Source organism: Ooceraea biroi, chromosome 11 (assembly GCF_003672135.1).
Source record: "Ooceraea biroi isolate clonal line C1 chromosome 11, Obir_v5.4, whole genome shotgun sequence".
NCBI classification, from domain to species: domain Eukaryota; kingdom Metazoa; phylum Arthropoda; class Insecta; order Hymenoptera; family Formicidae; genus Ooceraea; species Ooceraea biroi.
Genome location: NC_039516.1, coordinates 1,558,304 through 1,582,849, shown reverse-complemented (window position 1 = coordinate 1,582,849; position 24,546 = coordinate 1,558,304). Strand labels below are relative to the sequence as shown.

General features: G+C 46.4%; 3 protein-coding genes across 6 annotated transcripts; 1 reads left to right on the top strand and 2 right to left on the bottom strand.

Annotated features, from left to right (window-relative positions):
- Positions 1-1,279: 1,279 nt before the first annotated feature.
- On the bottom strand, positions 1,280-8,273 carry LOC105274489 (large proline-rich protein bag6). Of its 4 annotated transcripts, none has more exons than XM_011330668.3 (20): positions 7,746-8,273; positions 7,379-7,499; positions 7,067-7,279; positions 6,788-6,989; positions 6,605-6,702; positions 6,276-6,522; positions 6,076-6,199; positions 5,800-6,000; positions 5,502-5,718; positions 5,319-5,435; positions 5,013-5,232; positions 4,630-4,907; positions 4,390-4,545; positions 4,229-4,301; positions 4,018-4,147; positions 3,629-3,932; positions 3,425-3,558; positions 3,135-3,347; positions 2,939-3,046; positions 1,280-2,737 (listed from the first exon to the last, which is right to left on the bottom strand). In XM_011330668.3, the coding sequence occupies exons 1-20, from the start codon at positions 7,806-7,808 to the stop codon at positions 2,306-2,308; spliced, it is 3,651 nt and encodes a 1,216-aa protein (XP_011328970.1). In that variant the 5' UTR covers positions 7,809-8,273; the 3' UTR covers positions 1,280-2,305. The 4 variants fall into 4 exon arrangements, with proteins under 4 accessions (XP_011328970.1, XP_019885730.1, XP_011328969.1 ...); XM_020030171.2 differs by having other exon boundaries at positions 5,319-5,429; XM_011330667.3 differs by having other exon boundaries at positions 4,229-4,316; positions 5,319-5,429; positions 7,746-8,272.
- A 4,102-nt stretch (positions 8,274-12,375) lies between these two features.
- On the top strand, positions 12,376-21,002 carry LOC105274490 (protein artichoke). Its single transcript, XM_026973654.1, has 8 exons — positions 12,376-14,111; positions 15,800-15,968; positions 16,299-16,432; positions 16,871-17,132; positions 17,667-17,933; positions 18,030-18,275; positions 18,382-18,583; positions 20,359-21,002. Exons 1-8 carry the CDS (start codon positions 13,678-13,680, stop codon positions 20,634-20,636), a joined length of 1,992 nt encoding a protein of 663 aa, XP_026829455.1. The 5' UTR covers positions 12,376-13,677; the 3' UTR covers positions 20,637-21,002.
- Positions 21,003-23,186: 2,184 nt separating this feature from the next.
- Positions 23,187-24,479, bottom strand: LOC105274491. Its single transcript, XM_011330671.3, has 4 exons — positions 24,217-24,479; positions 23,885-24,106; positions 23,565-23,771; positions 23,187-23,477 (listed from the first exon to the last, which is right to left on the bottom strand). The coding sequence occupies exons 1-4, from the start codon at positions 24,359-24,361 to the stop codon at positions 23,317-23,319; spliced, it is 735 nt and encodes a 244-aa protein (XP_011328973.1). The 5' UTR covers positions 24,362-24,479; the 3' UTR covers positions 23,187-23,316.
- Positions 24,480-24,546: the final 67 nt, after the last annotated feature.

The following is a 24,546-nucleotide window of genomic DNA, read 5'->3' as shown; positions in this document are numbered from 1 at the left end:
TCGGCAGTGTCGTACTTCGGTAGCCCGTCGACGAGTCCAAGAAACATTCGGTCAAGCATGTAACGACCTCCTCCTCCTCCGCCTCCGTCGTCTCCTCCTCTTGCAGCGGCCAGAAAAGGGATATTACGCGTCGCATTTCATTATATTCGTAACTCAAGGGGGAGAGCCTGATCAGATCGATTTGAACTTGGCGGCGAAAAAATCGTTTTACGTTACGGATAACTTCGCTGCGTCGTATCGCTCGATCGCGATAACATCGCTGCGGATTAAAGACTGCTCTATCTCTCTACCTATCACCTATCACGTGTACGATCGATGGTTTCGTTCGAATTTCGATCTCATCGTCAATCTAAGATTCTCAGAGTCGAGTCGAGTGATCGCGATAATGAGTTATTTCTTGCGGAAATTAAATCGTCGGGCATTGTTTTCCATCGCTGCTTGTAAACATTGATCGTCGATCGTGAGAGATTTTTCAAATCGGAGCCTTCTGTAAATTGTACGCGCGCGCGCAAACAGTATTATTACGAATCGAATGAAATTTATTCTTGTCGGTCGGAAATATTCGCAGAGTCGAATTCACGGGCAGGTTCGCTCGAGCGGGACGAAATTCGCGTGATATCGCTCCGAAATCTCGATCTCGAGAGGCAAACGGGCTAAAAATTGCGAGTTATCTCCTTTCTACCTCGTCACGGCCCTCGATTATGATCTCGGTAATATGGCACGGCGCGTTCGGACTCGCTTCCATGCTCATGCGCACGATTATGAAAATTAATCGGCAATACCGAGAGTTCGCGAAGGAACGTGAATCGAGCGACGGAAAACGGACCGATTTCTCGACGAGCAAGATAGCCGATCGCGCGCATAACTACACGTAGCGTGGCACATTATACAAGACGTTATACATCACGATATCGATGGTTAATGCGTTACATCTCGCTTTGACATATCTAGCAAATTAACGCTAAACGGAAACGACAAATAACACGATTAATGTGAATTAGTAAAATATAATTTTTCCCAGCTTTTAAATGGAATTTGTAATTTGTGTATCCCCGATTTTATCATTTCCCGGTGATATCTGTCGACTTCACGCCGCTTAATGTTACTTCCGAGAAGTGTTTCAAGCTGCCGCGACTGTAACTAAACTGCATCAATCTTCCCCTTACCTTTGTCAGGGGAGCGATAGCAGTGGTTTTATGAAGTAACGGCTATTACTCACCAGTCGATGACCTTACTGCCAAGAATCGAAGGAACGGAACACAACGCGGAAACACAGAGGAAAAGGGATATATAACTTTATTTTTTTCTCTTTTTGTTCTCGTACAACTGTTTGGTTATTACAACGATTAAACTTGCTTCACACACAATATGTTACCATAATCGCGCATCATACACATATCGATTTGCTTGTTACTCTCATCGCGTAATATATGTCGAATATACGTCGTGGAAAGACTCCGCTTCGTAAATGCCCCTGTCACACCGGATGTCAGAAATTAATTATCTACAGTGTAGACGTAGTGTTATGTAGATTCTACACAAAGCATCCGATAAGATTTTTCATGGAACTCATAATCCATCACTTTTGCCAAAGTTGTTTGCCAACATTGTCAAATTGCATGTAATGATCACAAAGAAATGTTTAATAACTCCTATCAATTATAATAAAAGCTACTTTTTTATGACAATTATTTGGAATCTTTCATCTAAAATTACGGGAAATTAAACTTCCTTTTAGCTTCCCATTCAATGAAGGGAAGAAAATGAAAAGAGGGTTCACGAGCGGTAAAAACATCTGAGAAATAATAAGTGCGTAATAAGTGTCATAAATAAATGGGAGGGCAGAGAGAGAGAGGAAGAGAGGGTGTACAGTTCACAATTTTTACATCTATGTATGTACAGGATGTCCGCGCTTCGTTAAAAAACTGATGTCGATTTTCCCTTAGCGATTTGATGGCAAATTCGATTGGAAAGACACCCTAGATTTTATTAATCATCAAGCACAAACTTAACGCAAAGATCGTATTAACGATTATCTCACCAAAGCAGATATTGATATGGGCGTAACATGGATAGTAGATAGGCGCACCTACACCGATTTGCATCCATCAGCCGTTCAGATTCACTAAGAAATTCACGCGTTCCGAGAATAGATAATCAATTTTCTTTTCTTAAATGGAATTAAAATGCGCGCGCGACCGAATTCGTTTCACTTTTCCTGACGCCGTTTTGTCCTAACTAGCCTAATACGTCTCCTCCAATCCCGTTAATTAAACTCGCGATAGTAATACCTTGCCACTGGCTATTATTTCGGTGGGCGTTCTTGATCCGCGAAATACTTGGTCGCGTTCGGGAAGCGTAACGGGTCCGGGAAGTCCGGCGTGCCGTATCGACACGGATTGAGACAATCCCTGATCGCTTGTCCAAACGCACGCCGCACGGCGGGGTCCGCCGCGACGGCCACGGCGGCACCCTCGACCTCCTCGACGCCGGCACGACCCACGCCTTCCCTCACCAGTCGCTCCATGGACGCCGCTATCGTTGAATGGTGATTCGGCGTGGGACTGACTAACAAGCGCGGTTTCTGCTGTTCGATTAATTTACGACGCTTGGTCGGTAATCCACCCAGATACGCGTCGCTGAACGTTGTCACGCCACTGTTCGTCGTCACTCCCTGCATCTGCTGCAATTGCCGCCGCTGTCTCACGCTATCTCGAGCGATGATGGGCACCCAATCCTGAAATACCGTTCATTACTTCAGTAAAGTGCCATATAAAAATTAATGTACATCAACGTATTTCTGTACTTTATTTGTGCACGAATTTGCCGACGTGTACGTGACAACTTTTTATCATTATCATAATTAAGCAATCCAAATTATCAGACGTCAAATTGAGCACAGATTGCTTTTGTTTGCCTCCTTCGTGTTGACACTTACCGAAGGTAGCGCTTCATGTCCGGGGAATGTTTCCGGAATTTCTTCCCGGTCCTCAGGTACGGAGCTTTCGCGCACTGTTTGCTGCTCCACGGTCTCGGTTTCCATCGGCTATACACATTTCAAGTTGCATCATCACATTTTATACGTATACGTAAACGGGCAAAATTGATAATGCGAATGAATTATAGTTGATTACCTCATCCTGCGACTGTGCCTGGGTGGACTGACGAGTTGAGGCGGAGGATACCGACGACTGCTGGGACGAGGCATCCTTATACACTAGAAGCGGCACGATCTCCGAATCCGGGAGCTGAGGTATGCGCAAGAAATAATTGCGAAGTTGGGCGATGAATCCGTTGAGCATCCATTGACGAAGAGGAGGATTGCTACCGTCGATCAGAACGTCGCTCTAACAAAATATCAGATTAGTACGGAAGCACGATTTTCTCTCGCGTCCTTTTGCTTTTTGAAGAAATTAAAACTTACCACGAAACGCAACGCGATCGCCTCCAACCCAGCCTGACCGCCGCGCAAAGAGTACCGAAGTACCATGCAAATTTGGTTGCATAACTCGATGAGGATATTCAATATCTCCTGTCCGAACCTCGCGTCGTCAACACCTGTAAATCCATACATAACGCGTAACGCTCGCGGATTTTAAAGTGCGTGCGGTGGAAGCAAGATACTAACTATTGTCAAATAAGATTCTGAGTATATCTTTCACGTGACGAGCGATCAGTGATTCAACTGTAGCGTAGATATCGATGCGCGAGCCACTCCTGCCACTGGTGTCTTCCTCGGATGCCAGAAGATTCCGTATGTGAGGCTGCAACTGAAGAAGAAGGCGCTCGATCACTCGCGGTTCGAGATCCGTCGACGAGGCTCTCGGGAATGTGTACTGCAAGAACTCTTGTAGCGGCCTGCGTAGACGAGCGATGGGCTCCGACTGACCAAGACGTAGTCTAATTAATCCATCCAGTGTCATATTTTGAGCCTGTGAATTGAAAAGAGTTCTTAATATCACTGCCGAAATTGTACGCATCGCGAAACAGGCAACTATGAAATAATGCAATTATTACCAGTACTGCGAACAGGTCCACGAGGAAACTGCCCCTTCCGGATAAATTTGACGTGAAAATATCCAGCGACAAACCTGGACCCTCGGGCCGGCTGAACAGGTCGGCCAGAGTAACAGCGCTTCCCATAGAACTGGTAATCGAGAGAATTGATATAATTAGACCTATTTTTTCGTAACTAACTTTCAATTTTTTTTATCGACATCCAACAAACCTGTTATTTACGAATCCCGTATCCCAAACGTGGATGTTGCTACCGAACATTTGTATCATGTTCCCCAAACTCGCTAATAAATTAAGAGCTACAATGTTATTGACATCAGTATCGTGTAGATGTATGTGTGTGTACGACTTTATTCTATTAAATTTCATTACCGTTGCTATTGATGCTTATGTTAGACTGCGTTTGACCGCCCGCTGACTGGCTCAGTATCTGCTGCAGCATGTTCACGAAAGGAGTATTATTAGCCGTCTCCGTGTTCGTTGCTGATGTCGCATTTGTAGCACTGGTGGTTGTAGTCGATGTCGTCGCTGAAACAAAAATTTTTCGAACGTGCACGAGCGTGTATCGTCTCCCCCCAAGAAGATAGATATTCCCTCCATTTCGATGCTTACCCGTTTGATTTTGTGCATCTGCCGTGGTTGTCGGCATCGTACGTGTTGTTGTTTGCGAAGAAGTCGTCACACCAGCGGTCGCGGCGCCACCACTAGGCGCGGTACTCGCCGGTGTACGATACACGTGGTGCGAGTTGCACGGAAGGTAGGGATCGAAATCGAGACCCAATCCGATGCTCATACCGAGCCCCATAGGATGAGCGTGGTGATGGAACACATGCGGCCGTGACGTACTTCGAGTCTGTGTGGCCGTCGTTGGATGAGTACCAGAATTGCTTCTACGTTACAGAAACAATTAATTAGGTATATCGCATAAAACAATTTTTTATGAAAAAATAATTTGTAAATAATATATTTGTTACTAATAATAACTGATGGTATACCGTGCTTGCGTGCTCTGACCAGCGTTTGTTGTGCCGCTATCCATCGCGGAAGCGGGAATACCTTGCTGCGCTGCTACCGTGGTAACCGGCGTACTCCTTGTACTTATATTCGTAGTAGCGATACCACCGTGCATCATGTGCGCGCCGGCAACGGCCTGCATAAAATTCCGCATGAAATACGGCGGCGGAGCGGTACCGAACGGGAACACGTTTGTCCTGCCTGCAAAAATAGAAAACATCATACAGAAGATGGAAGCTACTTCTTCGCAAGTACGACGCACAATTTATACGAGGCGATTAACTTACGGGCGTTACCGTTGTTGTTGTTCTCGTTGCCCGCGTTCTGCTCATTGCCAGATCCGCCGTCCACGTTGCTGACTTCCATCAATACCTCGACGTTGTTCGGCAAGTTGAATACTGTACCTGAAAGTGATGTATGTTTTAACGCACGCCTAAGAGTTTAGAATCCTGCGGCGACATGAAACGCACCAAATGGCGACTGGCCTTGCTCCTGTTGCGGCCGTTCCGCTTGCGACTGCGCCGTACTCTCGGACTCTCGTTCCTGATTGCTCTCCTCGGTACTAACGCGCGGCGAAGTCGTCGTCGATTCCGCGTTTTCCGACTGTGCCTGCTGATTACCGGACTCGGTGGCTTCGTCGCTACTGTTATTATTGTTAGTACCGCGGCCGTTTAAGCTGATGTGAGCCTGCACGAGATGAAGAAACGCGTAAATTTGGAGGGTCTAATCATAGGGATCACTTTACGCACCGTTCGTCGACATGCTCACCTCTACCTGGATCGGTATACCGGGTTGTAAAATAGCAGAGTGCTGCACTATTATCGGCCGACAACGCAAGTTTCTAGGCGGTGGTTGACTCATGTCGACGATAATGTCGCTCAACGCGTGACAACAGTGAGACATTAGATGCAGGACTTCGCTGACTCCGTCCACTATTCGCTGACTCTCCTCCACAGTATTCGGCCCAGGCTAAATAATAATCATTCGTCCTTAGCAGACTCATTTTTCACGAACATTGGACAACTGTGAATCTCATTGACTTACTCCAGGCGGTAACGACGGATCGAGCAGCATGAGCATGATGTAACGTTCCAAGTACGGTCTCATGCGCTCCTGAACATTGGATAGTCTCTGGAGTAGTCCTGCCATTTGTGGGGGTCGCGGGAGACTGAAAACGACCAACAGTCAATTATGCACTCGTCTACGTCAATCAATACGTGAAATCCGTGAAACAGGATACGTACTCCTGCTGCTGGGCCCGTCTGTTTTGTCCAGCGTTCATCGACGAAGCTCCCGTTTCTGCGGACGGTGGTGGTGCCTGCTGGGGTTGCTGTTGTTGCTGCGATTGTTGCGCCTGCGGTTGCGTCTGAGGTTGTGACGGCGGCTGCTGCGCCTGCGGCTCTGATTGCGACTGCGACTGCGACTCGGCATCACTTTGGTTCTCGTTAGCGTCGCTTGTAGATCTCGTACTTGGACCATTATAATTGTTTCCTGTGCATCATTCAACGTGCAATGTAACTTCACAGAATGTCTTATGTCACGTGGGATTATATTGGACATCGAATTCGCTAACCTCTTAATAACGTAACCCCACGTGCACCAGCGGCAGACAATGCAGCCGTGATAGCAGCAACAGCTGCCTCAGCAAATCTCACAGCACCATCGTTGCCACTGAAGAGACATGATTAAAAGTCATAAATTACTGCCTGCTGTGCCAGAGAATGTAACTTTGTGAGTTTTCAAGAAAAAACCTCACTCATTTTGCTCCACATCCGATTCCTGCTGGTGTTGTGCTGGTTGCTGCGGTGCCGTCGGCTGATTGAGCTCTGAAGGAGTAGGATGCAGCGGTGGTGCATTAGGATCATCCAGTCGGTCAATCAGCTCGCTTATACGATCCAACATACGACCAGCATGATTCAATCGACTACCTGATAAACTGTTGCTCAATTGCGGTATTCCTGAGGGACAAGCAATCGTACGTGATGTATTGATGAAAGAAATAGCGGAGATGGAGCTAGCAAAATCAGAATTTTACCATGACCCTCTACGATCTCAGCCGGAACCGACATAGCACCCAGGTACATTGCATTTCCATGCATCTGAGCACGCGTGACACGATACTGTGGCCTCTGTGGGTTCTGCCAGCCCTGTCTATTGTTCTGACCCGGTGTCTGTCCACCGTCGCTCCCATGTTGACCTGGTTGAGGCGGTGCGCGTTGTACCAAGTGTATAACTTTCCCATTAACATCTGAAGAATCACATTATGTCAATACGGACACACTGCGCTCGGTTATAGTCTCGACACGTAAGTTATTTACTGCGCAGAAGTAGATATGTGTATATGTACCATAATCATTTAATTTCTTTTCATCCTGAAGCACTCTTCCGCAATAAATCAATCGTTGCGAATCGGCTGGTACCGCGACAGCTTCTGCTATGTGTTCTTTAAAGCCGCGCACCGTGATTTGCTTTAAAGAGAATTGTAGAGGTGTAATACAACAACCAAATTCAAAGCAAATTGGGAATCTACGATGTACTTTAATCAGACATGGCGTGGCCGACGTGTACGAAGCAATGTGTACGTTTTCCTTCTAGATCTTTCGAACGCAACATTTGGCAGGGCGATTTGTGCCAATCATGATAAGCAGAGCATGCAGAACAAACAATAGCGCCAATCTAAGACATAATAGAACCCAATCGGAGTCCGCACTTACATCATCGTCCAAGGAGAAGACGTGATTCTGCGAATCCAACGTCTTGACTGTTAGGTCGATCATCGTTGTCGACGTACTCGTGTCACAGGTTAACGAAGAAAACGAGGTTCTCGAGGACACGCGAGAGAGAGGGGAAGAGACACGTTCGCGCGATAGTGGAAACGAGGCTCGGATTTCCGTATTCGAACTCGTCTCTCGCAATTAGACTTCGCTGATGCGGCGCAGTAAATCACCCACCCTCCTCGAACGCTGTTCTGCAGGCTAAAAAACCGATCGCGATCGCGAGCACGGAGCACGATACGAGCTAGGGCAGGAAAAAACGGAGTTCGATGCGTGTTTGCGAATCGGCGATACTCTGCGACTCGTTCACCGTGCACTCATTTCGTTCGCTCGTCCTGTTTTCTCGTCCACCTTCCTTTTATCGCGAATCTCATAACGTCGTACAATGTTAATGCAATGACGAGGTACGGGAGGAGGACACGATACACGTTATTTTACCCATAATGCGCTTTACCAACAGTTCAGCAAGCTGGCAACATGTGGCAGCAATAGTTCCTAATTTCTGAGAATTCCATCAGTTTACTGCTTATCATGTGTGTTTCCATTCTATGCTTTTGATTAAAACGTTACCGCGAGAAAATTCTTTTAATTCACCATTTATGAGCGCTGTTTTATTTATAAATAAAAAGTTTATTAAAAGTGGTACTGTTACTGTCGGTGACTCGTACTGTGCGAAAAAGGAAAGCTATGTTTGATTTGCTGTTGAGTCGTACCACTACGTCGCTTTTCAAACAAGGAAAAAGTAGAAGCCTGTCGCGAATGTTTTCGAAATGAAAATTCGGAACGTTTTCGGAAAATTTTTGGGTTTCGCAACGGGACTGCGAGGCCGCGAAATCTAGATGAGTAGTTCTAACAAACTTCGATAGACGACGCCATGGTCCCATGACCTCACTCGAATTAGTTCTACGAAAGTCCGCTACGAGCCGCTACTCTCTTCGGTCAAAAACTGCGCTAGTATAAAACGTCTAAACGGCAGCTTTTCTCCAGAAAAATATCTATTTTTGATGGCTTTTACATTTCGCTCGAGATAAGTAAATACTTCAAGTTATCCAAACTAGTATTCCATATTTACGCACACATTTATGCTGTAAACTCTTACGCGTTAATTAAATTCACCGGAGTCTACAAACAGGATGAATCATTGCACAAATCTGTGAAGAAAGAAGATACGAAATCTTTCAAAAGAATGTTGCGTATCGATTTTTATCTCGGGCACCATTCTCTTGTTCTTAGAAGAAACAGATATAATGCGAAACTTGATGCAGCAATTTCAGGTGCATAAATACGAGATATACATTACGGTAAATATAATAATGATAACTTCAATATGCAATATAAAAAGAAACCCGTCATGAAAGCAGTAAACAGGACTCCTCACGTGAGGGTAATACGTACTTCGCTGCGCGAGGAGTGCATATCGCTCACGTGCATCGCGAATTTGTAAAAGAATGTTGATGGTGTTTTAGTGTTGCATGCAGGAAGTGAGATGATACACATTCTGTATCTTGCAGCATGATAGAGGCCTCTCCCGGGTCTGGCGCCCCGACGCGACGGGCGCCCATGTGTCGACCGACGACGTTCCCCGCTAACGGCGAGCGCCGCATCTCCGCTGTCCATCCAGAGAGAAGGCCCAATAAGAACTATAAAAGCGGCAAGTTTGGCCAGGATTCAGTCGTGACTGCGACAGAAAGGCACGAGATGGGGGCTGGCTTTAAATCCCATCGTAAACACACTCGTCAGAGGCTCTCAACGTTGTCGAGACATTTTGATGGATCCCATATGGAAAATACCATGTTGAAATGCTAATCCCTTAGGTACAACACGCGCGTAATCACCACGCATCACATATGTATATCAGAAGCGCTACTTTCCGTTTCTCGATATCGCGTAATTAGGCACGATACTATATTCTGCAAATATTTTTCTTGTTTATTTAAAAAGAAATGAGAGATTGTTTGTTAGAAAATTAGAATGTTCAACAGCGAAACTTTTCCTGTTTTTCGCAGTATCTTTAGTGCCTATCGATTTATCGCTCGTACATAGTTAATTATTAGCTGGAAATTAATTGCTCCAAGGATAACAAAATGCCAGCGTGATCCGCTCGAGGCGGAGAATGAGAGTAAATAGCTGGCGTTCTATCATAGTCTCGGAAGCGGAGAAAAGCTGATCAGATTTACGGCACGATGAATGACGTTGTTTTTTAAACAAAATCCCTCTTGACTTTTGTTAGATCGTCATGCGTAATGTTAACTCTTTTTTTCGTATAGCTTTTCCTACCCCCTACGCGGCCGATCACGCGACACGGTTGAAATGGACGGTTTTCGAGACAATTTACTGCAACAATGACTAATAATCAACAATGTTAGAACCAAGAAATCCAGTAGCGACTAATTGAGCGTCCTCAACGCCCACGTTGGGCGATTATCTCCCAATATCTCAACGTGCAACGTGTAAAGCACCCTATCGTGATGTGTACCAAAGCGCGATGCCCGCTCCGCTACCTTCCTCGCTCTGCTTCCACTCGCTACTCTTCTCCTGCTCTTCTTTCCTCCTCCGTTCCTTTTCACGACAAGAAAAGGAGAAGTTTGCTTGCATACCTCGAAGCTATGCGGTACACAGATACAGGCAGAGCGCCGGGACGACATACCTATACCGATACAGCCGGGGGAAAAAGTGAGAGATTTTATTATATATTTGTTCTTCTGCAACATAGTCTAAGGAACGAAGCTGTTGATAATTCCAAAGCTATGTGCGCCGATGTTCTGCTTAAAGAAAAATCACGATTGATGACAATATCTACGGATTGAAGAAACACCCTGATGAGAGAGAAAGAGAGAGAGAGAAACGCATCTTATTTTAAACGCGAGGCGCACACACGAATTGAAAGATCGGTTGCAGTTTAATATTCCAAACTCCGGTAAGGTCATTAAACAGAGAGAAAAAGAGAACTGGAGAAAGAGAGGCGAGAGCGCGTGACGCGGCGTCCGAGGGCGGCCGGCGCGGCGGCCGCGTGTGCGTTGGCGCCAGGCCGCATTCTCGCATTCGTTAAACCGAGGCACGGAGTTAGGTCCCTCCACCTCGTGCCTCGTGCCTCGTGCCTTGCCATGCCATGCCATGCCATGCCATGCCATGCTTTGCCTTGCCTTGCCTGCTGGCCTGGCCTCACTCGCTCTTGTTCTGGCCCTCCTCCCTTGCTGCCGTATTACTTTCTGCCCGCGGCGATAATAAGAGCGATAACGGACAGCAGAGAGGAGAGAGTCTCTCGCGTCTCTCTCGTCCGATCTCGCCCTATTTCACACCCGTTATCTTCGGATAAATAAATAAATCGTATGAATTTCATGTTCCAGGACGTATGAAAGCCGTTCGAATTCGTGCCCGTTTTGGACTGTCGCGCGGGCGAGAGAGGCTGGATTCTCATGTCGCTTTGTCCACGGTTTGATGACCTTTACGCCAGGAGAGATTAGGCGAATTGCAGGCGCCAGTACAGATGGATACCATGAGAGTCAATGTGTGGAACAGCTTAAAGAGGATATAAGGCGAGTCCCGGTGGCGCCGGGGCTTGGGAATTTGCACGACATACCTCAGGCGAGTTACGGCACATAATTGGGTACGTAAATCATGCGCGTAAACAGCTACGTTATATAGATAGAGGCGTTTACTTGGATGACAAGCGACCCGTGAAGCGCCGCCGCCGCATCGGCGAGCTCATTAAGTAATCGATATTATTTTACGATGAACAGAGGAACCCTTGATACAACACTTACGATCTCAGCATGGACACGCGTACTCCCGCGATCGCTCTTCTTGCGATGATTAACGAACGTTAAGTCGGGATTTATCTCGCTAATTTGTAAAGGGCGAAAGCGCGAAACGCGCTTCTTGCGAGATTCCGTTCCCAATTAAAAAAAAAAGATTGAAACGCCAATTTCGGCCAATTCAGAGAGCCCGTTGTCGTATTTTATCATTAATTTTTATACTTATCGGTAACAATTAAAATTGACTTTCGTGTCTGTCGAAGCAAGATAAATTTCTCCGTACCTGCAGTATCGAAAATTTAACTGGACGAGATTGCATACCGGTTTTGGTCTCCGAGTAAAAGAAACCAGAAGAGAAGGTGTCGCGACAAAAGCTACCGGGCTACCTGAGGTACTCGGCATTATAAATCACTCGTCGAAACTCGGGATCCAAAAGACGTAGATTCGCTCTTAGTAATCGTTGTCGATGACGAATCGGTTGAGCCTAAATCCAACGACAACGGTGACAACTATCACTGCAATGGTTATTTCTCGAATCGACATTCCAAAGAAATTTACGTGTCTCTTGCTCACTTGCCAGGAATTATTCAGATCTTCAGGATGCAAAGAAATAAAATAGTCAATCTTGGTTCTGAAATTTTCATCTCGTCAATTTCAGACTTAACATTTTTAACTAGTCTTAACGAAGAAGGGAAAAAGGGACGCGATAGAGTAACGCGCCACGCTATTGCAATGCTTCACAGACGGAAAGAGGAAGAAAGAGAGAGGGAGAGAAAGAATGGAAGAGAGAGCACGAGAGTATTATCTGGTATGTATTTTCTTTCATGTCGCGCATCGTGCGAAGCAGTTAAGCAAAGGTCAGAAGTTGAGCAATCGGTCCGCTTATCGGTGCAAACACCGCTTGCGACGTGTGTGCAGCGCGATGGACAACGGAGAGAGGTTGATGAATCCTTTTGCCGGAGATGCGATTGTCCTCACGAAAATCCTCGCTTTCTCGACATCGCTGCGTCGTTCGCGGTCCACGAACAGGGATGAGAGCTCTTGCACTGGCGAGCAAAACTTCCGGAATACTTGGATAAACGTAAAAGAAGAGGAGTGCGCTTAGAGGGGACCGGATTTGAGTAAGCGCGGTAGTAGTGTCGGTGGCGAGGGAGTAAGAGTTAGGAACATGCCGTGGGGCACGACAGAGGAAGAACGGGGAGGACGGGGCGAACAACAACGGCCGGGAGAAAGAGAGATGGGTAGATAGATAGCGTGAGGAAGGGTAAGGGGGAGGAGAACGAGAATACGCATAGCATGGGGTGTGGTGGTACGCGCAGGGGGAGAGCCAGCGGCCGGAGTCGGGCCAGGCCGGGAGAAAAAGAGGATGAGCTCTCGTCGGTGTACGCGCGTAACGTACGACGGTGGGAGTCGCGTAAGAAGAGTGAAGAAGAGCTCGAAGGGAGTCCCTCGCCGAAGGAGGCACGCGGCGCCACGGTGGGTACCGACGCGACGACTCGGTTGCGACTATAAGTAAGTCTCGCGCGGCGCGCCGCGGCTTAATGCCGTTGCCGCGTCCGTGGCGCCAAGAGGAAGGCCATTGGCGACGACGATAAGCTTCCTTCGAACGTCCCCACGGCAGCAAAGGAGACGGCAGAGCAACAGAAAAAGAGAGAGAGGGAGCCGCGGTGAACTTATATTCCGTAGGATGGTGCGAATCGGCGACAGTACAGATAACACGTGGCTGTCAGTCGTTGCTGCTGCTGCTGCTGCTGCTGTGTCGGTTCCTCCTGCCAGTGTTGATCAGTGATCGGGTAGCAGTGTCCGAATAACATACCAACGCGCGACAAACTCCAGACTGTCCGCCGCGCTATGCGACATCGTGTCAACGTCCGTGTACATTAATTTGAGGAACGATCGCAGGATTAAATCTCGATCATTCGTGCGCGCACAGTGCGCCGAGTGACGAGGACGAGGACACTTGGAGGAGGAAAAGGTGACTGCGCGGAGGGTGCACTGCTCACGAGCCCCCCCCGCGTCGCGAGGACGTTGTTGTTTTCCGCGCGTGATCGCGCATCGATAGAGTCGCACCGATAATCGAGTCGCAATCGCACGGTTGTAAACAGAGTGACAGTGACATGTCTGGAATTCTGTACACGCTGTTGGGCCTTGCGGCCAGCACGAGCCTCCACTGCGCCGTGCGTCGCGAAATCAGCCCGTGCACCTGCCGACAAGAGGAGTTCACCAGTCCCGTTATCAACCAGGCGCAGACAGCGGCGGTGACGGTAGCCGCGTCCGCCGGTGGGGCCGTCAACGCGAACAACAATGCTGGCGGAGTCGGTGGTGGCGGCGGCGGTGGTGGCGGTCATCACCTGGGGGAACGTATCGAAGTGCTATGCGAGAAGATGAAATCGTTCGATCAACTGGCCGAGGCGTTGAGCGGCAAATTCACCCCCGAGCAGCAGATCACCCTGCGAGTCGCACACTCGAATCTGCGCGACATATCGCGTCACGATTTCAAGGAGCTGCGTATGTCCATCACGCGGCTTGAGCTGAATCACGATCACCTGGGGTGAGTGCGACTGAGCTTGCGCTCATGCAATTGCATTGAATAATCCATTGACGACATTCATTGCAGGAGAATTAGCGTCCTTACGAAAAACTAATACCGTATTATACGTGCACGCGCTTGCGAGCGATAGAGATTTTCGATACAGCTAAAGCCAGGGGAGTGCCGAAGTCCCCGATGAGGGGAACCGTGAGGGCACGATAATATGACGCTACTTATCAGTCACGGTTACTACATCGCGCGCGTACACAATCGCACAATAATAACGACAGTTTGGAATTGAAACCGTTCCTCAAATGCATCGTGGATGTTCAGCACTTCTCCTTTCTTTTCAACGCTCGTTCGTATTGACGATACGTTAGATTATTTATATTCTTAATGCTTCGTTGAGAGTTAAGATATTCGACTAATGTAACAGTAGTTAATTAGAATTTGAAATTGTTTACTCATGCAACTCATTACGTGGCACTGTCCGTAAGTGTACGTGTAAACTATACACGTCGACACCGCCGGCCAGTATCTTTGCAAAAGGTCATCGTCTGCTATTGCGGACATTGAAAGGAGACATTTGTACATGTATAACAAAGAAGCGATCTTAATTCTCATAAACGAGCATTCGTCTCGCGGCGCCTGGACACTCAGGATGTAATACCGAGGAAAATGGCAGCGCGATCAGCGGATCACCCGCGAGATCTCACTCGAGATCTCATCCCGATTAATCATCCCGCTTAACCCGATGACTTTGCATGTGTTTGTTAGGTAACGCTTATTAGATAAAATAGATAGAAGCGGGTGAGAAATTTTGCAATCGACATTCCGATAGTCGCGAGTCACGCGACTCACAATGACGTTAAAACATCGCGTACACAGCGTAATCGGGATATCGTAGCGGAATAGATAACATTGTTACGCAATGGCTCCGTCATAGGGACCGGTGAATGAATGAGCGCGATAAATCGTCACGATATGCGTCGAATTTCAGTGGATGCACCCCGGTACACGGTCGCCCGGTCGAGGCGATCCCCCTGTTTTCCAGTTGGCGCGTTGGCACGCTCTGTGTCATTATCTTTCCTCGGAATAACGCGTCCGGTGGCCGTCATCCTTTACGAGCGGCACAAAGGACGAGCTACCGGTCTTCCTTGATTATCCTACTTGGCGCGTATTCCGCGCGGCCAGGCGAGGAACGAGCGACGGTCCTTGAAGACTGCGCGTCTCTTTAGGAACGTCAACTATCCTCGCGGGAGACAGAAAAAAGGGGGATGCGGGGCGTAAGAATGAAATCTTAATCATGCCTGACAAAGAGGTCAGGCAAAGAGGCGCGAGTTATCGCGGGAAGGCTGTGTGTGCGTTCGTCGTCGTGGAATAATTAAATAACGAGCCGCAGTGAGCCAATACTAAGTGAATAATCGAACGATAACGTCTGGCGCGTCGTCACTTTTTCAGAGCTCACGATTGGTCCGGCGATCCCGTTGCTCCGGTCACGTACTACTTACACAAATAAGAAATGATAAACGTGTAATAGAATCACACGGAGGAAAACATGAAACGTCACTCGACGACGCGATTACGAAAGTTTTTAGAAAAGCAAGCCGAAGACGAGGGTCATGACTCACGGAAAAATCGTGCCGCTCTTACAATCTACGAAATTGTCAAGGAGTTGTGAATGAGCTTGAGATAATCATGATTTGCAGGGTCGTAGACGGTGACGTTTTTGCCGGTCTCGGTCGGACGCAGTACTTGAGCCTTGCGGACAACGAAGTGCCATCGATACCGAGACACATCCTGTCGCATCTCTCGCTGCTGAGAACCCTGGACCTCAGCAGGAATCGGATAAGCCGTATCGATCCGGATGACTTCAAGGTGAGTGTTTGGGATTACTTGAACTTGGCTTGATCTTAGACTCAATGTGTTTGGTACCGTGTTTCGAAAGATATATTAGTTATCGGAGATCGAAGTCACAAGTTTACGGGCGTTTAAAGGAAACATAATACGTCGCGGTACCGTCAGCGCACGCGACTAGCCACGTGCCTTAAATGGTTGCTTAATTACGCGTCGAACTTTTCGCGCGAGTCGCAATGAGGAAGAGGATTCGGTGAAGTGAAACTTGATAATATATTACAGCATGAAGACGAAAAATTATATAAAATGTGCATAATGGCATGCGCGATATCATGCTCTTTTTTTGCTCAGTACAATCCGACGCTTCAGCATTTGGCCATGGCAGGAAATGCGATCTCCGAGATGACCCCGGGCTCGCTGCCGCCTCTGGTAAAGCACTTGCACGTCGGCAGGAATCATCTGAAAAGCCTGAATCGTACTCTAAGGTACGAGTGATACGTCTCCTTAAATCAGCTGCAGTTGCATATTAAAAACACGGTTTCCGTTGATTTACGTTAATATTAATTAATTTAAATTTTCGATTTTCCGCACATTCTGGATAGCCAGTGTCCACGTTGACCTTTCTGTCGCTCATACGTTGTGGCTCTTTTTCTCGCGATAGTTCGTAGATCGAAGAGACTCTTTGCGTCGTGAAGCTAACGCAGCGTATCCTGTTTATTATTTACTGCGTCTCTTATCTAATTCATTTGGCTTATGATTGCAACAAGCGAATTGCTGATGCGCGGCAAATTCAGTGCGTGGATTGGCGATTAGCATCGACCTTTAAAACCGCGCGAGAATCTTCGATGGCACTCGATGGCAGTGAACACGTAGAACAGGATTCCCCACGATTTAGTCAACACGTCCCATTTGTTTGCTTGCAGAGATCTAAATCAACTCGAGTGGTTGCTCATTAATTCTAACGAGCTCACGTCACTCGACGGCGAGCTACCGTCGTCCGGCCACAATCTCAAGATGCTTTACGCCGTGGACAACAAATTGACGCATCTCCCGGCCGAGTTTCGACATCTCCACCGTCTCGAGACCCTCTTTCTCCAACACAACAAAATCCGAAATCTCGAAGGCACTCTGCAAAAAGCCAGGCGCCTCAAGTTTTTGGAGCTCTCGTACAACGAGCTGCAAGAGGTATATTCAGTAAATCGTTACGTCGATTACATCACGAAAAATTCTTTCTGAATCTCGATCGTGATCTGATTTTAGAAACCAAAGGTTGACATTTAATTTTCAACAACAGTTAAAAATTCCACTTTTCAAACAATTCGTATTTCTTCGAAATATATATAAATTTTTCTTCAAACGTAGCGATTTTAAAGAATTTAGAATGAAGAAATCTGCGCTATGCAATTGCAATTTGTAGTTGACACCGTAAGGCGAGTGCATTCGGAGAGCACGTGCTCTCGAATATTGTGCTTTAACGCGCACGACGGCGCGGTGCGGAGTGCAGGCGTTCGTTCGCGCTAAAGCGCACCACATTGAGCCAATTACCGCGACGTAACGTAATTATTGCCGCCTTCCGCCTGGCGGAAGGATCTCGAGCCGTGCTCCCGACGAAACAGACGGAGGTGTCTCGCGTCGTGGTTTTCTTCTTCACAAAAGTTAATTATGCGCTATTATATTATGGATAGAAAATTAAGGGACGCCTGAATTATGCCTCTTTAGCTGAACGCGGACGATTTCCTAGAGGCCGAAATGTTGGAGGACCTCGAACTCGGGCACAACTCCCTCAAGTCTCTCGGTGGCGCGGACGGCGATGGGAATGGAAGTAGTTCCCTTTATCCCCTTAGATCGTTGAAATGCCTCAACTTTACGCACAACGAACTGCGCGAGTTCTCCTTAGCCTCTCTGCGTGGTCTGCGTGAGCTAAGACTGCTTGATCTGTCGAATAACCGGATCGCTAAACTGCACCGGGGAAGACCATCCTCCGAGGTAGGTATCTGCTTCATTGTCGATGCTCTCTGCAGGTCAATGACAACGACTAATCAACGGAAACGATCGGCCGGGACCGATCCGCGATACTTGTAGAACCTGGTCGAGGAGGAGGGTGAGGAAATTGCGGGCAGCAACATTCAGGATTTACGTCTTCAGCACAACGAACTGCGCAGTTTGGACGGCTCGCTGTTCCTAGGCATGAAGGAGCTGCAGAGGCTCAATCTCAGCCACAATGCTCTGGGCCCCACAATTGGACCGCGTGATCTGCGAGGTCTCGACAGTCTCCGTGTGCTTGACATCTCGCACAATCAGCTCACTACTCTTGAAGACACATCTGAGGTAAAGCACTCTCGATCCACTTTCCGACTTTTCTTTTTCCGTTCCCTGCATTTGCCAATGTTCACTACGCAACCCAGCTGAGTACCGATATTGTATGATCGCTTAGACGTGGTTACCGTCGTTGGAGGAACTGAGAGCGTCGCACAATCGCCTGGTCACGCTGTCCGGCCGAGATTTTCGCGGTTTTCCGGTGCTCTGCTGGGCCGACATCAGCATGAATCAAATACGTACTCTTATGCCGGAGCTGGTGGCCAATACGCGATGCACGATTCACGGAGTCCCCGATGTGCTACGTATATACCTTCAAGGTAAAGTTTATATTAGATATCCTCGCTCTTCTCCCGAGAGTCGAGGCTCCTCATTCCCTTTGAATACCATATTTACATCACACTCTCCATCATATGCACATGTACGTATCGACGTATCGCTTATGTTAACGTTACATGATGGAGACAAATGGTAAAATTAATACTTGCTTTATCCTATTTTCTTATATTAATTCAAAAGTAAGTTGGAAAATATTTTTTCTTCAAAATATGAACGTATGCGATGTTGCTCGATAAATTCGATAAAAGTTAACAGCGAGAGGATATCGGCAGATCCAATTTTAATAATCCCTTTGATGAGAAAGAAATGAATAAATGTAATGTTCGCTATACACTCGTTTGATACGTGAAAGATTCGCCAAAAGTGGACGATAATCGAGTTTAACTTGACTGCTGTAAACGATACTCTGATTTTGATAAAAGAATCTTTACTCGGTGAGACAAGCTCATGTCGCGGTGGATTTAAAAAAAAATCTCTCTTAGATGTAAATAGATATAAATCTTATGCAACATGTTGTGCACAGCATGATTTAAAAATACTCATTACATTACAAACTCTACTGAAATGTACATTTTAACGCGATACAGATGCAATCTTCTGTTCTTCCACGAGAGGATTATTCTGCACTTCCGTTCGTTTTTCGCTGAATTTTTAGCGCAATGTTACTTGGCGCAATAATTGGTATATGATTAAATTGAATTAGGTCGTTAAACGTTAATCGAACAGGATAGATGGGTGGCACGGTGACATCAGCATAATTAATAAACATCGCCCGTAAGGTCCTGCACGGACAAGCAAAATAGACAGCGAGCACGCGGAGAAAGAGCGAGAAAGAGGAGAAAGAGAATGGTGAAGGGAACGACCGGCGACGGGGAGAAGCGGCAGAAAATAAATTACTCGCTGATAATGGCTTGGCTTCGTTCGGCTCCCGAGGCGTATATTATTTGTTACAACGGTTACATTTCTCGCGATAACCCCCGCTGTGGCGCCATCTCGAATTATTTATTGTATACCGGCGTCTGCCCGTTGAGAGCTGTTGTTATTGTTAATATATCGTCTTTCTTTGCAGTCAACGTTATCGCGCCCAATCCCGTTATCTCCGGTCGGTCTCAATTTTCATTGGACACTACTTCTTTACTTCTTTGTTAGGAAATACCCCACATGGGGCTCGTAAAAATAAAAAAAAAAAATTTCGGAAAATTTAGTTAGGCCGCAATAGTCCGTCGGCTTTGTGTCACGGCTATCTATCTAGACGATGTTTAATATTATTGAATAACAAAGCTAAGTTATAATTTTTGTTATTACAGCTGGTGCCACATTGTTATACATCGCGCGCTTTTACGATAATTTTTTTCACGATAATTTACAATCGACGCAACGCAACACACACACACACGCACGCACGCACGCACGCACGCACGCACGCACCACGCACCACGCCGCACGCCCACGCACGCACCACGCACGCACGCACGCACGCACGCACGCACGCCGCACACACACACACACACACACACACACACACACACTTTCTTTCTCTCTCTCTCTCTCTCTCTCGTATTTAGGGTTGACATGCAGTAAAATCCAAAAGTGAGATACAGGGAGTAAAAAATGGTGCGTATCGCATTGGGTGGAGTACACGCGAGCCTCACATGTACACTCCTCTCTCGTTTCTCGTATCTTATTGTTGTTCTACTTCATCGTACGTCTCGCGACCGGCCCTTACACTCTCATACACGCACTTTGTTGTTCACAGATAATCCCGTGCTGTGCGATGCCGGGCTAGCCGACTTGATCGTCGCGCTCGAGGTAAATCACGCCAAGGTTTACGGGGTCGGCAGCGATTGTCCAACCACAACGACGACGTCAACGTCGACGCCGACGCCGACGCCATCGCCGTCGCTGTCGCCGCCGTCACCGCCGCCACAACCGGTCGAGCTGACCTCGACGGTACCGCCGGCGCCGTTGCCGCCGACGCTGCTGTTGGCGGCCGCGTCCAGCGGCAACGTATCCTTTGCTGCCACCCTCGAGTAAACGGATGCACCGCTGTCTCGGCATGTAGTGGCTCTTTGAGAATAATCGAGCATGAATGGGAGAGGGAGACGCGACGGTGGAAAGGAAGATCCGGCGTGGAGAACATTCGCGCGCTGTAGAGAAAGGACCCCCGCGATAAAAAAAACTCGCGGAACCGAATGACGAGTCGGACGAGACGGCGGGGAAGGCGCGGACACCACCAAAGTACGAGTGAAAACGAACCTCGAGCACGGACACGCCGTCTCTTTGGACATCCACTTAGTAATACGTATCGCGTGTATGTTATATGTATCGTGCGTAATGTGTAATGGGCTCGATGATGTTCCGAGCTCTCTCTCTCTCTCTCTCTCTCTCTCTCTCCTCTCTCCTCTCCTCCCTCTCCCCTCTCTCTCTCTCTCTCTCTCTCTCTCTCTGTCTCTCGAAGAATATTTCATAGGCGCGATGTACATGTATGTGTGTACGTGTGTGTATGTGTACGTGTGGCGTGTAAACCATCTACGTAGATAGAGAAACGATTCTGTGAATTGGCGGTTTCGGAGCTGAAGCATCTTCCTTAGTGTAGCGAATCCCGAGACGAATCTGCATAGTCCCCGATACTTTTAAGACGATTTAAGCGACGATTCGGAGATATTCGCGTTGGACAACCGGGGCTACGGGGTGATCGTTTATCCGATATACCCGATACTAGTTCCGAAATAGTCCAATTAGAATTCAGTGTCCAACGAAATTGATAGTCGTTGATAAGTAACGCGTATGAACGTGGGATTGTTTGTACGACTCCGTACAAACCATATCGATCGTTAAACTTCCTTGTTGAACCAACGAACGAGGCCCTTACATTGTAAATAGTCTCTATTAGCGGAGAATCTTGTATAGAAGTAAGTCGTTTTTTTTCCTTTTTTAATTTAGCGTTTCTTTTCGTCAAAGTTGAGCACACGAAACGAGAAATAGCTGACAATGCATTCGCATCTAAAGCGTTCAGTTCATTTACGAGATTCGATATTCATCGATCCGTGATTCATAATTCTCACGTACATTCATCGATACGTTTTTCGCACGAGTTCAAAAGTGTCGGACGTTTGCGCGTTTTTTATGTTTCGAAAGACATTTCGAATAACAAAGAAATGATATTTGACATAGTAAAAAATAATTGAATATTATATTCCGAAAATAGTATTCCAAGAGAGCGTTCACGAGAGGCATTCGAGCGTTAGAAATACGCTAATCATCGTTTTCCGACGCGAGTTAAGTTTCTGACGTATCGCATCACACAGCGACGATCTCAGAGAGAAGGAAAAACGGCAGCGCAGCATTCCGATGCAACGTAATAACTTCACAGGAGACTTCGGTCTTCAATCAAATTCCTCGATAGTCATGTATATGCAAATGGATTCCCGGCGGGTCAATGGAGCAAATGAAATCTGTTAACTTATGCCGTCGGCATGGACAAATTGGCAGTGGGCGATCAATTGACTTCTTCGTTAACTCGTGCCAATAGGGACGAATTGTTATCAGCGTGCCTGCACGCATACATAATGAATCAGCCCGTTCATCTGCGTGCGGTGCGTTCGGCTATTCCATATGTGCGTAAATAATAGTCGAGATATCGGTATAACGCGCGCGGCGAGTGTGCGTCATAAAAATTCGCAAGGAGAAATGCCATGCTGTAATCCTCGTGTCAAATGTATACTCGTCGTAAATCGAAGAATTTTCGACTATCTTATGCGCGGATAATTAATATTAAGTGATATACTTTGCGAGAATTCCAGAACAGAAGATCCACAAGTATCGTGCCAAAGGCGTTTCCCTGAACCAGGAACGTTAATGATCGCACAGTGATCACTGTCCGATCATTCCGACATGTACGCATTGCAGCCAGTAACACGACTGCTAGCTTCATTAAAAAGCTAGAACTCAGAATCAAAATAATTTATCTCTGTTAAGTATTTCGATTAAAAAAAAAAAGTTAAACCTGTGCGTCGTAAAAAGAACATCGCGAAAACTGATCGCTAAATAAACGATTAAGTATTACAACGAGTAAATGTAACTATCCATCATCTGTACGAGATGAATACGCGAATATTTGAACATAAGCGAAGAAGTACCGTCGAAAATAATTCAAGATATATGGTGTATTACTCTAAGCTTCAACCATTGTACCTTATTCATAAGTGAATCCCTCGCGATGTCTTGCGAGACGACGCAGTACTATATATGTATACGTAGATATCATTTATACATATGTATATGTACATATATATACTCTCTTATAAAAAGACAAAGCAGAGACCTGTTTATATAATTTTAGCAACTAAGTTATTTATCCGCACTACGCGTGTGACTTGCAATTTGAATCTTTCTCTTTGACTTCTGCTTGAATCTCCAAAGGAACACGAAGGAGCTCTTGTAACGGAATTAATAAAGCTCGAAGAAAGAAGAAAATCCGAAATTGTCGTTGAAACGACGACACAAATTATGATCAAATAAAATGATGTCGACATGTGATGTGTGTGTATGTATATGTTACGTATCATACATATAATAATTCACTTTTTTTAGGTATCAACTTTTATTAATAAAGATCTCTCTTGCAGAAAAAGATAAAACTATCTTATGAGATATATTCAAACTAAATTTTCACATAATGTATATACAATCTTATTAACAATTCTTTTCACATTTATTGCTTTTTCCCCGTTTTCATGTAATGTTTTAAAAATATATTTCTTATCTGGCACAAAAATAGCGTGAGATCTGGCACTTTGGAACGATCAGAAGGATCGGTCGTGATGGATAATTGATTGAAATGTTCTCTTCTTACATTTGGTTCGATCTGTTCAACTGAAACAACAATCGTGCATTTTTAGTATTATTAATTAGTTTCAGTAATTGTATATTTTACGTCAAATGCGTTCTCTGGTTGCATACCTTTCCAATGATTATCACTGCATGACAATTGAACAAAGTACTTGTCCTTTGTGACTGCGCTCTGCGTAAAAAAGGAAAATTTTACTTCCTGACGATCCTCCTCCTCTTGGAGACTTATATGTATGTCCAAGTTATGTTTGTAGATTTGGCATGCGCGTTTAATAGCGTCCCACTTCAAAACCTTGTTTCTCCTTTTTGTCTCCCTCTCTGAAAGTATACCGTTAAAGGGAAATGCGAAATCAGAATACAGAATCAGAAGAGGAAACAATAACGTGTCGCTGATCTTGCGAGATCTTGTACAGACGGATAGATGCAAGTACCAAGTTCTACATCCACCATTTCCAGCGACAGGGTGTCTTCCTGTGCCTTCAGTTTTTCCATTTCATCCTTCACGCTCTCCTGTGACTTTATGGCATTGGATATCTTCTTGTCCGTTACCTTCCACTGCAACGCGACCGCGTCTATATTCGATCCAACTGTGTCACTCTCCTGTTGCAACTCTGACACCTTTCTGTCATTGGCAGATTTCTTCTCGGTGCGATCTGCATAACAAAGAATTTTGTTCGCGTGTCTATACAAGATTACTCACAAATGATTCGTTATTAGATATTACTTTGATATGGTTTTGCAGGAACACGCACGGGACACGTACCTTTCTGACGAAGGAGTCTCTCCTTGAATTTGACAGCGATGTGCGAGCGAAACTCCTGGCACGAAGCTTTCCATTTCGGCATAACGCTGTGATCGTGATTTTGTAGCGCGTGAAATAAATCGCACTTGAGCGCCTCGGAATCCATCAGAATTGCGAGTAAATTGAAGTAAACAGAACTCGGGATCCCACTCGATCAGTTACAGTTGCTACGGACGCTCAACCACACCATCATTCAAAACTTTTAAAACAGCAGTGGCGCCAACGTAGCGTCGCGAAGTCACTAGGAGAAAATCGGTCGGTAAAAGCGGACGTCACGAACGCCCGCCAATT

Coding starts and splice junctions, on each gene's coding strand:
- LOC105274489 (XM_011330666.3), bottom strand. CDS start 7,808: ATGATCGACCTAACAGTCAAGACGTTGGATTCGCAGAATCACGTCTTC. Junction 6,990..7,066: donor TGAGATCGTAGAGGGTCATG/GTAAAATTCTGA, acceptor CTTGTCCCTCAG/GAATACCGCAATTGAGCAAC. Junction 5,719..5,799: donor GTATACCGATCCAGGTAGAG/GTGAGCATGTCG, acceptor CATCTCGTGCAG/GCTCACATCAGCTTAAACGG.
- LOC105274490 (XM_026973654.1), top strand. CDS start 13,678: ATGTCTGGAATTCTGTACACGCTGTTGGGCCTTGCGGCCAGCACGAGC. Junction 14,112..15,799: donor CTGAATCACGATCACCTGGG/GTGAGTGCGACT, acceptor CATGATTTGCAG/GGTCGTAGACGGTGACGTTT. Junction 17,133..17,666: donor CGTACAACGAGCTGCAAGAG/GTATATTCAGTA, acceptor ATGCCTCTTTAG/CTGAACGCGGACGATTTCCT.
- LOC105274491 (XM_011330671.3), bottom strand. CDS start 24,361: ATGGATTCCGAGGCGCTCAAGTGCGATTTATTTCACGCGCTACAAAAT. Junction 23,772..23,884: donor AATGGTGGATGTAGAACTTG/GTACTTGCATCT, acceptor GTATACTTTCAG/AGAGGGAGACAAAAAGGAGA. Junction 23,478..23,564: donor CAGTGATAATCATTGGAAAG/GTATGCAACCAG, acceptor TTGTTGTTTCAG/TTGAACAGATCGAACCAAAT.